This window comes from Gorilla gorilla, chromosome 9 (assembly GCF_029281585.2).
Source record: "Gorilla gorilla gorilla isolate KB3781 chromosome 9, NHGRI_mGorGor1-v2.1_pri, whole genome shotgun sequence".
In the NCBI taxonomy this organism is placed as follows: domain Eukaryota; kingdom Metazoa; phylum Chordata; class Mammalia; order Primates; family Hominidae; genus Gorilla; species Gorilla gorilla.
In genome coordinates this window covers 118,128,417-118,141,527 of record NC_073233.2, presented here as the reverse complement: position 1 = coordinate 118,141,527, position 13,111 = coordinate 118,128,417, and the positions used below count along the sequence as shown (strand labels likewise).

At 35.5% G+C, this 13,111-nt stretch overlaps 1 protein-coding gene across 4 annotated transcripts in view; it reads left to right on the top strand.

Annotated features, from left to right (window-relative positions):
• The window catches only part of RDX (radixin), a 100,763-nt gene that overhangs the window by 31,777 nt on the left and 55,875 nt on the right, over positions 1-13,111 (top strand). For 3 of the 4 annotated variants that reach the window (XM_055355481.2, XM_055355480.2, XM_019037303.4), the window contains exons 5-9: positions 526-800; positions 6,589-6,672; positions 6,865-7,011; positions 9,395-9,491; positions 10,671-10,834. In XM_055355481.2, coding sequence (XP_055211456.1) covers positions 526-800; positions 6,589-6,672; positions 6,865-7,011; positions 9,395-9,491; positions 10,671-10,834 — 767 coding nt within the window. The remainder of the gene's footprint in view (positions 1-525; positions 801-6,588; positions 6,673-6,864; positions 7,012-9,394; positions 9,492-10,670; positions 10,835-13,111) is intronic. The other variant, XM_019037305.4, reaches the window with a different exon arrangement.

Here is a 13,111-nt window from a genome sequence, read left to right as displayed (position 1 = left end):
AATTATGTTAAGTTGAAGTTATCATGAATTTGTGCTGGAAAAGCTAAGTCTGACTGATTGCAAGCTTCCTTTTGTAGTTATCTGTTAATCATTATGAGGTATCATGTTTTTTTAAATTCAATCAGGCACCATCAGCTTAACATCTCAAAAAAAAAAAAAAAAAAAAGAAATGCTTACTTTTCCTATTTGAAAACTTAGCCTATAACAAATATTAAAGCAGATATTACAAATGGCATACTAAGTACTTCAATTTTGATGTAAATACCTGTAGGATAAGCTTCTCAAGAATATGAAAAAAAGTTTTCGATTTGGTTATTAGAATCTGAGTTATAGGTCACATTCAAGAGCATAGAATCTTTTATCACATATATTTGTTTACAGATTTAGACTATTACACACTAAAATCTTCATAGATTTAGAGTCTATTTCACTTTTCATTTTCTTCCAAAAAGAATTTGATGTGACTAGGTCTAATTATTGTAAACTTAAGATTTTTGTTGATTATACTTGAAATTATTTTTCCAGGTGACACAGCAGGATGTTAAAAAAGAGAATCCTTTACAGTTCAAGTTTAGAGCTAAATTCTTTCCTGAAGATGTTTCTGAGGAATTAATTCAAGAAATAACCCAGAGACTCTTCTTCTTGCAAGTTAAAGAAGCCATCTTAAATGATGAGATATATTGCCCGCCAGAAACTGCAGTTCTTTTGGCTTCCTATGCTGTCCAAGCCAAGTATGGAGATTATAATAAAGAGATTCATAAGCCAGGCTACCTGGCTAATGATAGACTCCTACCCCAGCGGTAAGTGAAACATGCGTTTGCATTATATTGTCTGAAAATTATATTCTAGAAGTCTATAAATAAAATGTTTTTCAGGTTTTTTTTTTTTTTTGGAGACAGGGTCTGGACCTGTCACCCATGCTGGAGTGCAGTGGCATGATCTCAGCCCACTGCAACCTCTGCCTCCTGGGTTCAAGCCATCCTTCCTCCTCAGCCTCCTGAGTAGCTGGGTCTATAGGCACATGCCATTATGCCCGCTAATTTTTTTTTTAATGTATTTTTCATTGAGATGGGGTTTCATCATGTTGCCCAGGCTGGTCTCAAACTCCTGAGCTCAAGTGATCTGCCCGCCTCAGCCTCCCAAAGTGCTGGGATTACAGGCATGAACCACCGTGGCACTTGGCCTCTTTTTTTATTTTTTTTTTATTTTTCAGATTTTAAGTTGCCAGCTGGATCACGGGGTATACTTCTAAAAATCATTACCTAGCACCTCCATAGATTTATATGCTCTATAATTACCTAAGGTTGATCTATCTCTTCTTTCCTCATTCCCATAGGGTAAGCAATAAATGGAGGCAGTGATAATTTGGACTTGAGGAAAGGATGTGACTGTTGCTGCTTGGTACAAATTCTAACACAGGCAGGTGCTTAATAAGTGAGAGTAAGTGGCAGGCTGTGTTTTCTTCATAGAATTCTCTGACTTTTTCCCCCCCCGAGATAGAGCCTCGCTCTGTCACCCAGGCTGGAGTGCAGCGGTGCAATCTCAGCTTGCTGAGATTGGAGTCTGCCTCTCAGGTTCAAGTGATTCTCCTGCCTCAGCCTCCCGAGTAGCTGGGATTACAGGCATCAGCCGCCATGCCCAGCTAATTTTTGTATTTTTAGTAGAGACAGGGTATCACTATGTTGGCCAGGCTGGTCTCGAACTCCTGACCTCAAGTGATCCTCCCACCTCGGTCTCCCAAAGTGCTGGGATTACAGGCGTGAGCCACTGCTCCTGGCTGAATTTTCTGACTTTCTGAAAAGGCTTTTTAAACTAGGTTTTCAGACTCCTAGGCTGGTGCATTGTTCTTATCTACAGTGTACTGCTGCTTCTTTAATGGCTATTTTAAAATAATATGGCATAGGAAAAAATTATCAGAAGACCTAAATTTTGAGTACTGATTCCACCCTTTGCTATATATGTGACCTTAGGTACATGATCGAAAACCTCTGAGCTCAGTATCTAAATCTGCAAAGTGGGGATAATAATCCTGCTCTGGCTACCTTCTTGTTTATGATTATAATTAATGAACTATATGATTTACAGTTTTAATTGTCAAGTGTGAAACAAGTGTTATTTAGTAGTAGTATTGATGGAATCCAGAAGATGGAACATCAAATATTACTTTTTAATTTTTTTTTTTCTTTGAGATGGAGTCTTGCTCTGTCGCCCAGGCTGGAGTGCAGTGGCACGATCTCGGCTCACTGCAACCTCCGCCTCCCGGATTCAAGCGATTCTCCTGCCTCAGTCTCTTCCTGAGCAGCTGGGATTACAGGCACGCACAAGTACACTCGGCTAATTTTTGCATTTTTAGTGGCGATGGAGTTTCACCGTGTTGGTCAGGCTGGTCTCGAACTCCTGATCTCAAATGATCCACCCGCCTCGGCCTCCCAAAGTGCTGGGATTATAGGCGTGAGTCACCATGCTCGGCCAAAATTTAATTATTAAATGTCACAGTGTTCCACCCTTTAATTTTGTAGCAATAGTAGTCACCTTGGAAAAGGATAGAATTATGTAAGTTGTTCACCAAGAGAGTCAGGAATATGAGATATTTGATAGTCTGTTTATATTCTGGTTTTGAATGTTATTCTAACCTAAGATTCTTCATCTTAGGTTACTGAATTGAGTAATCAGACTATTATGGTGGAATTTCATTTCATATAAGGATTACCTTTTGTTTTATAATCAGAATTACTTTAAAATTTTTTTTAAATGTTAAAGAATAGGAATGCTTTATCTAAACAAGTACAGCATTGATCTTTCATTGTTAAGCCAGATTGCTGTTTGGTTGAGCAGCAGATGAAGTAATTGGCTTACATTTCATAACTCATGTGATTGAAAAAAATCTCTTAAACACTACAATAACACACAAGCACAGTTTATTTTAAATACATGTGTGCTCTAACCTACTCTATTTAAAAAGAAGGAAGGTGGCTAAATGCTTTAGATAGGGTTGCTTGTGGTTGCTAGTGCAAATGCCCATTTCAAGATTTGTTCCTTAATTTTGTAGGTCAGTTGTTCCTTCAGAGTTGATATTCCATGGAGGACTAATTCAAGCCATCTAATCTTAAAATGAGACTTAGTCATAAAGTTAGAATACCATTTTTTTAATTTTCTGTTTAGAACAGAGAGGATATTTTCACAGTGATTGGCTTATTCCAGTATGGTATATGGGACACTTTTTCTCAGTATCTAAGTACAATCTGGGGAGGAAATGAGTAATTAGGTTATTTGGTGATAACAAACAAAATAATTTAGTGATTCTGATACATTCTGATTACTTGTATTGAAAAACCCAAATGAGCAATCTGTTCGTACTGTAGAAAAGTTTAGCTCTCATGGTATAGATAATTAGCTCCACCAGATAGTATTGCTTCCCTTTGAAAAGAGCTAGATATACATAAACTTTTACATACCAGGTTTCTGACTTGGGCAGCTGGGTATTTGGTAATACCTTTTATCAAAATGAGTGGAAGAAAAAATACATTTGAGGGGGAAGATGAATTCAGTTTTGAACCTATTGAATTTGAAATATGTGCACTATAACCAAGAGAGATATCTGGTATTTATTTGCGTATGTGGGTGCAGACCTTTTAGAACAGTCTTGGACTATAGATACAGTTTTGGGAGTAATCAGTGAATAGATGGTAATTAAACCATGAGAATGAAAGAGATCAACCTACCAAGTACATAAAAATGAGAAAAAGACCTAGGACTGATCTTGTTGGACCTCCGCTTTTGTCTTTGGGTTCTGCATTCACAGAGTCAACCAACCACAGATTGAAAATATGTGAAAAAAATAACACAGCAATGAAAAGGTACAAAATTTTAAAAATACAGGATAACAATACATAGCATTTGTAGTGTATTAGTGTATTATTACACTACATAGTAGTAATAATATAGTGTACTAGTATTATTAGCCTAGAGATGATTGAAAGTATACAAGAGGATGTGCATAGGTTATATGCAAATATTGCACCATTTTATATCAGGGACTTGAGCATCAACAGTTTTTGTTATCCACGGGGAGTCCTGGAACCAATCCTTTATGGATATGGAGGGACAACTGTACTGAGACACAATGGCCAGAGATTCAAGAATAATTCTATACTAGAAGATGGCTGGGCATGGTGGCACATGCTTGTAATCCCAGCTACTTGGGAATCTGAGACCTGAGAATCACTGGAACCCGGGAGGCGGAGGTTGCAGTGAGCCAAGATGGCGCCACTGCACTCCAGCCTGGGCGACAGAGCAAGACTCCATCTCAGAAAACAAGAATAATACCAGAAGAGTATTATATCATGGAAGCCAAGGTAAAAGAATACTTTGATGAAGAGAATGGTCAGCACTGCCAAATGGTACCAAGAGGTCAAATATGAGGAGAACTAAAGTATCTGTTGGAATAAGGAGCTTGGTAGTGACCTTAGAAGAGCAGTTTCCAGCCGGGCGTGGTGGCTCACACCTGTAATCCCAGCACTTTGGGAGGCCGAGGTGGGCGGATCACCTGAGGCTGGGAGTTTGAGACCAGCCTGACCAACATGGAGAAACCCCGTCTCTACTAAAAATACAAAATTAGCCAGGTGTGGTGGTGCATGCCTGTAATCCTAGCTACTCGAGAGGCTCAGGCAGGAGAATCGCTTGAACCCGGGAGGTGGAGTTTGCAGTGAGCCGAGATCATGCCATTGCACTCCAGCCTAGGCAACAAGAGCGAAACTCTGTCTCAAGAAAAAAAAAAAAAAGTAGAGCAGTTACCATAGAGTATTGGGTGTTTGAGCCAGATTATGGTAGACTGGGGGCAGTGGATGTCAGGTGTGGAAATTGAGGTTAGTGTATAATGGACAGTCCATAAAGGAAAGTTGTCTCTGAAAAAGAAAAAAAAATAGGGGTTGGGAAAAATTGATTAATTCATTTATTCACTCTACAAATTTTCGAGGCCCTCTTTAGTACTGGTATTGGGCATATGATTATGGTAAGCAATCGACTGCACTGGGTTATGTCTCCAAGGCTGATTGCATGCCTCTCTGTGAGCCCAGAGGCCAGACAGCAAGAAAGACAAGAAACTATGGAAACCTAAGCTCTCTCAGAAGGAAGATAAAACTCTTCTCTCCAAAAGCAAGAGCTTGGAAAAGATGCCTAGAGAAAGGAGCAGAGTATAATAAGAACATAACAGTATGTCTGAGACCCATTTAAGGAATTTACTCTAAGTAGTAGGTAACTTACCCAGGGGGAGATTTCGTCATTCCTTTATGCTGCCGAGAAATCCTTGGGTTTCATGCAAGATTTTTTATATAGTAAAACAGTAATATTTTAACACCACAGCTTCTGCTGTCAGTAAAGTAGGATCTGGTAAATAAAGGTGAATAATTATCATATGAGCCAAAGAGAATAGAAGTCACAAACTGTAGTGTGCATAGTAGGTAACTTATAATCATGTTGACTTTGCTGATTTGGTGTTAAAATAGTAGTAGTAGAATATAATGTTTGTATTTGGCTGGGCGTGGTAGCTCACGCCTGTAATCCCAGCACTTTGGGAGGTCGAGGCAGGTGGATCACTTGAGGTCAGGAGTTCAAGACCAACCTGGCCAACATGGCGAAACCCCGTCTCTACTAAAAATACCAAAAAAACACACAAAAAAGAAAAATTAGCCAGGCATTATGGCGCACGCCTGTAATCCCAGCTACGTGGGAGGCCGAGAGCATCATGGCACACACCTATAATCCCATCTACTTGGGATTGGGAGGTTGAGACAGGAGAATCACTTGAACCCAGGAAGCAGAGGTTGCAGTGAGCCGAGATTGTGCCACTGCACTCCAGCCTGGGCAACAGAGCAAGACTCCATCTCAAAAAAAAAAAAAAAAAAAAAAAAGAATGTATTTGCTCACATTTGAATTAAGAACCCTGGAAGGATACAAAAACAAGTTATTTGGGGGGTATTGGACTGGAGTATGACTTTTCACTCTACTTTTTAATTGAAAGTATTACCTACATAAAACAACAAAATTAGTAGCAAAAAAGTAAATACATAAAGGAAGAATTAGGGCCCAAGAATTCTGGTTTTCAGTCTGGTCTTTATTAACAATGAGCCATTTTTTTAATCTAATATTTTATTCCTTTGAACTGTTTGGGTTCCTATAAACTATCTTTGTACTCACTTTATGGAGCAAGTATTATTTCAAGGAATTTAAGCATGCTAGACACTTTTAACTTTGAGATAATTACTGATTATTATGCAATTGTAAAAAATAAGAGAGATCCCTGGTGTCCGTCTCCCAGCATTCCCTGATGGTAACATCTTGTGTAACTACAGTACAATATTACAAACAAGGTATTGACATTGGTACAATCTAGCCACCTTATTCAGATTACATCAGTTTTACCTGCACTCATTTCTGTGTGTATGTAATTTAGTTCTATGCAATTTCATCATGTGTATTAATTTGTCCGACAACTACCACAGTCAAGTTACTGAAAGGATTCTCTACTTTTAAAGTGTATGCTTTTGAATCTTAAAGGCATTATAATTTTTTTTTTTTTGGTCCTCTTAGTGTATTGGAACAACACAAACTAACAAAAGAACAGTGGGAAGAAAGAATACAGAACTGGCATGAAGAACATAGAGGAATGTTAAGGTATTTGGGTAGCTATTTTCTATGTTTTCTTTTTTCCTTCAAAGTATTTTCATGTCGTAACATTTATTATTACATTATTTCCAGAAGATTGTTTGACTTATGTAAAGTACTAATTTTTAATTCCAGGTATTTTGCAACTTTAGTTTGATATGCTCCTACTTAAATATATTACATTTAGTTTTATTTCAACAGGGAGGATTCTATGATGGAATACCTGAAGATTGCACAAGATCTAGAAATGTATGGAGTCAACTATTTTGAAATAAAAAATAAAAAAGGAACTGAATTGTGGCTAGGTGTTGATGCTTTGGGTCTGAATATTTATGAGCATGATGACAAGTAAGTAAATTAGTTGCATAGTGAACTAGTCATTGTTCAGTGGTCTAAATGACATTAATCTTATGTCCTGTTTTTCAAAGTAGTGTGTTGTCTTGATTACCCTTACTATTTTCAAACTAAAAGATGAATTAATGACACATAGACTTGTAGATATTTTACCTCCATTTTCTTATCACCTTGCAGTTTCAGAGTTCTACTTTTCAGTGTATTTGTCAAATGAGATGATTGCCTTTTATTTGAATTGTGCTGCTTTAGCTCTTGTGAGTTATGTCTAGTAACTTAATTAAAATTTACTCCCTCGATAGGTAAGAAATAATTCTTTAAAATGCTATTATGCTTGACAAATAGATTGAAATTGAACATACATAAGAAATCAGGAGCAATGAGAGAATGGATTTAATAAATATGTCTATCATATCTTAGAGGATTTTTTTGAACATTTATATATAGGAATTGTTTTAAATATGTTTGACATTAATACAATAGAATATCCCTGTGTTACACATATTGAACACTGTAATTATATCTTGAAATTGACCAAATAGTTTTTTATTATACATATATAATTCATCAATATTTTATTATATGTATAATATATGTATATTTACATATACATATATATGTACTATACAAATACATGGGTAAATACTATATAGAGACGGTATATTATACACATACACATGCAATATAAAATACATCAGACTCTTACTTTTCAGGATTAATAACTACAATTGTCTTAGACTTTAATTTATTTACCATGCCACATAAGCATGCAAGTCTATGCCAGTAATTAATGCCTTTTTCTAAGGCATTATTCTTTATTCTAGGTTGGCTCCAGAATTTTAATTTTTATTACTACAGATATCTAATAAAATACTAATTTCAAAGCATATGTGATTCCAAACAAGAGCATTTTACTATTTTTACCCTAATATCTTCTCATGTTTTTATTACAAAGCAAGTTAGAAGGTTATATCATTCAGAAGAGAAATTTTTGAAAAGCCAAAATGACTTCAGGACTAATTTTTGTAAACTGAATCTTTTTCTTTTGTTTTAGAGAATGGGATCTTGCTATGTTGCCCAGGCTGGTCTTGAACTCCTGGCCTCTAGCAATTCTCGTGCCTCTGCCTTCTCCAGTGCTGAGATTACAGGCGTGAGCCACTGTGCCTGGCTTCTTAATTTTTTTGGTTGTTGTTGTTCTGGCACATACTGGAGCAATTTTTTTAAATGTTAAAAAAGTTATTGTATTAGCTTCCAGGCTTACCTCACCAAGAGTGTTGTGAGAATTATATGAGGCAATTGCTTTAGAATTTTTCAAAGTAGCATATAAACGTAGCAGTGTTCTCTAAAATACTATGTTGCATTCCTGCAGTCTCCGTTTTAAGCATGTTACTTTGACTTATATCAGGGGCCATTAGAGGGTCCTCTAATATGCTTATTGAGTAAAGAATGTTTTATGTAGAAAAGACTCTGCTGTGCTGCAGTACCTACTCTGCTTGAGAACTAAAAGGAATATAAATAGGTAAAAATTCATGCTGTATTGTCAGAAGCCTGGCTAAAAGATGTCTTCTGGCCAAGTATAGGTGTCAAAATCATTTCTCAGTCTTAGTTATTAGGACAATAGGACAATAGTGATGCATTTGATAGGTAGTCTGAAACAGTAAAATACATGAAAAGGCAGAAACAAAATCACTTATTCCAATATGATTCCCTATATCTTTGTGTGTAGGGTGGTAAAACAGAGGCAACTGCTGTGTATAGTCTCAAGAGTTTGAATTCCATCTCTATCATTTATCCAAATATTTATGTATGTATTTAAAATTTTTGAGTTGAGATATAATTCGTATACCATAAGATTCTTTCAAAATATACTGAAAATTAAGTATTTTTAGTATATTCATGAATATCGAGACATTTTCAAATTAAACACAGGAAGGAAGTACTGTTTTTTTATTTGCAGTAACTTGCCCATAATTCACATGAGAAGTTATAAAGGCCTTTTTTTTTTTCTTCCTACTTCTTACACATATTTAAACTGTGGTTGTAGCTTGAATCCAAACAATAAAAACTGAACAGCTAGTTCAAACCCCAGGAGGCTCAGTTCTACACTCGGGTCACCAGGTAGATTTTTTAGATAATTTTAGGAAAATATACTGCTTTTAAGGTTCATGACACATTTATGAAATCTTTGGACAGTTGTTTGTTTTATATGATTTATCAGTTTTCCCCTTAAAAGATAAGGTCAACTGTAGTTATGAATAAGTTAATACATTTTGAAAATCTGGAACTCTTAAGATTGGTCATTCAGTCAGTTTAGGTCCTAAACAGGAATTTTATTCATTGTTTCCTGCTTTTAATTAAGGAGATGCTTTCATTTTTTAAGGTTAACACCTAAAATTGGTTTTCCCTGGAGTGAAATCAGAAATATTTCATTTAATGACAAAAAATTTGTTATAAAGCCAATCGACAAAAAGGCACCTGTAAGTAATTTCTTTAATATTTTGTGTATTAAGTTTAATATCTGCTAGTTTCCCATGATATCACTTGAAGAATAACAGTGTTCATTTATTAAATTGCTTCTGAGGACCATTCTCTTTCCATAGGTCAGCTTTCCCAGTGATGAAATAATGTTAATAAAAATCCAAAGCTTTAATTTTTTAAAGTAAGATGTAAATATTAGAATTTTGTTTTATTTGAGATTCAGTTATAAATAGATAATATTTATTAGGAGGCTAATGAAAACAATCACCATTCCTAAGAAGCAATTTTAAAGTGTTTCTTCATTGGTGGCTAGAATGTAGTAGAGGTAGCCCTATTCTAAATTAACTTAGTTTATACAGTTTTGCTTTATGAACTTTGTATTTTTGTAACTTGAAGCCTTGAACTTAAGAAATCTTTTTATTTAAATAGATTTTTAAAGTTCCTCTAATGTCAAGTATACTCTAGTATCCTAACCCTGTTAGTTACTGAAAAGGTAAAAGTAAGAAGAACAGGCTGGGTGCAATGGTTCAGGACCATAATCCCAGCACTTTGGGAGGCTGGAGAGGAGCAGATCACCTGAGATGAGGAGGAGTTCAAGACCAGCCTGGCCAACGTGGTGAAACTTCATCTCTACTGAAAATACAAATATTAGTCAGATGTGGTGGTGCATGCCTGTAATCCCAGCTACTAGGGAGGCTGAGACATGAGAATTTCTTGAACCCGGGAGGCAGAGGTTGGAATGCACTGAGATGGCACCACTGCACTCCAGCCTGGATGACAGCAAGACTCCGTCTCAAAAAATAAGAACAATTCTAGGTTAAAAAAGACTCTACAGTCATGAACGAAGAACCAATTTTGGCATTAATGGCAAATGGTGTATAAGGAACAGGTGCTCATAGTTACTTTCGAGAGCAAAAAGGAATAAATGACATTTAATGTATTGCAAGGATAAGAATATTAGCCTCTTTACAAAACTGGTAGGATATGAAAAGGTGAGGAACCAGTTAAGTGAAAGTATGTCATGCTCACTGGGAGTTATGAAATTGTATGATTTCTTATTTCTAAACTATATGTAATATGACATTAAAATTCATACCTCATGTTAAAATTTAGTACAGATTGTTATGAGAGACAGTATCCTTGAGGAAGATTTTAAATTCAGAATACTTTATGTTTAGGATTTTGTTTTTTATGCACCTCGTCTGAGAATCAATAAGCGGATTTTGGCCTTATGTATGGGAAACCATGAACTATACATGCGAAGAAGGAAGCCTGATACTATTGAAGTGCAACAGATGAAGGCTCAGGCTAGGGAGGAGAAACATCAGAAGCAGTTGGAAAGGTATGGGGTTTATGACCTTTCACTTTTAATTGATAGGAGTAGGCTATCTAAAATTTAAGACTGCTCAGTTTTTTAAGTGTACCTTAAATTTGTATTTATTAATATTTTCATTATATTAAAATTTAAAGACAGTATTATCACTCTATCCTTTAAAACGAGTATGTATAATTTTCAAGTTAGAAATCTTTGACAGATATCCCGAAGAAAATAGCTTTTTGTGACTCATTTCTTGCTTTTCACTGATAGACATTGTTTTGCTTGTGACTTATATTTCTTAATTTTTTCAGGGTAAGAATGTGCTGAATATTTAACTTTGAAACAATGTCAGTGACATTGTAGAACACAACTAAAACGTCACTGTGCCAAGTAGGGTAACATCAGTACTCCCTGCCAAAGACCCTAATCTTTTTAACTCTGTTTCTCTTAGACTTAAAAAAGAAACTGTTAAATATATTAAATTGATAATTTTTAAAATTGAATGGTAGTGAATAAAATTTATATCAACCCTGGAATCAGATTACTGGGTCCAGTGACATTAATTCCCAAATCTGGTTTTAGATTAATTTCAACTTTGTGCTTTACTTGAAAAAATTTAGAGACCAGACTAAAGTTAACCTTTATTGAATAAATCTTTATGGAACAACGTGATAGTCTAAGAAATAGAGTAAGTCCTTAAAAAAAAATTTGAAGAGCCTAAACGTATGTATTTTAAATATTGGATATAAGGTACTTTGTATCTAGAAGGAAGCCATCTGCCAGATACCATTTTGCTACTATAGTTTTAGGTTTTATATTGAATGATTTTTTTTCTTATTCAACAACTGTTCTGTGTAAGAGATTTTATTGATTTTTACCTATTTTGTCATATTAACTCAAATTATCTTCCTTAGAGAAGTTAACCACATAACAAAACATTTTTTTATGGGTTTGAAGCTTGTCAGTAATTACTAATCCCATCATTAAAGATACTGAGTTGGTGAGCTGAGGATGGTGGCATGTGCCTGTAGTCTCAGCTACTTGGGAGGCTGAGGCAGGAGGATTGCTTGAGTACAGGAGTTTGAAGACAATCGGGGCAACAGGCAACATGCAATATAGTAAAACCCTTTCTCTTAAAAATAAAGAAAAGAGTAATGAGTTGGATTGTTACTTTGATGGGCTCTGTCCTTTTTTATTGTGCTCATGTGCTGTAGCATTACATTGTGGTTCTAATCTTAAATGCTTTTTAAAAATACTCTTTATTGGGCTTTACTTTCTATACAGTACATTCTTATCCACATAGCCTTGCATTTGCCTGTGTCAAAGGGAAGACTTCTTTTAGTTTCTGCTTAATTTTTTTAAATCGTCTTAAAGATTTCACTGTCTCTTAAAGGTCTTCTAGCATGAGATAAATGAGGAATTATTTTATATACAGTTCCTGTATCTCATACTCATCACTCTATAGTATGCCTAGCTGTTCTGCTCATTCATAATGTTGATATATTATTTACATTCTCAACTTACTATATTTATCTATATATCCTTTATTTCATGGCTTATAGAGAAATACTGTATTGCTTCTAGTACAGGTAGTATGTTTACTTAGTATCATTTGGTAATGGTGCTATATTTTAGTTACTCTAAGGCTTAGATGGAAGTGGAAGACTTAAGTTTCTTTTTTGGCACAATAATCCGTAGTTCTCCTGGATAAATGTTAGAGCTCTTCATTAGTAAGCATTTATTGACTGCTTTATACTCAGTTGGAATTCAGTAACTTTTATTCAGTTTGAATGCCTAGGAGATATATTATTCTAGTCACCTAGGAATTGGCAGTCTTTCAGAAATGGCATGCTGAGTCATTTATTCCCTGCTTTACAGGTCAGAGAGAGAGAAATGGCAGCTGTATGTGTGGAAACAATTTTGATTAAGCCCATTGGCAAAGTAGCCAGTAGACATACCTGGGAGAATGCCCAGAGGTATGCTCCCTGTGCTGCTAGACTCTCTTGGGCAAGAACAGTAGTTGGGAAAGAGTAGCAAAGAGACCTCTTTCCCTACAATACTTTGGTATATTTGGCTATATTTACTCCCTATAATTTTTATAACCTTGGGGTTTTTTGGCAATGAAAATGACCTTATACACTATGAGTGGTTATTCCATGTAGTTTTTGAAGCTCTTAAATTATTGGCATCCAAATTAAATTATGACTGATAATTTTTGCACGTTTTTGTATGGCTAAAATTGTTTCCACATGTGAAAACTGAAAGCCCCAAGTTTACAGTTTAGAGTTACATACCTGTGTA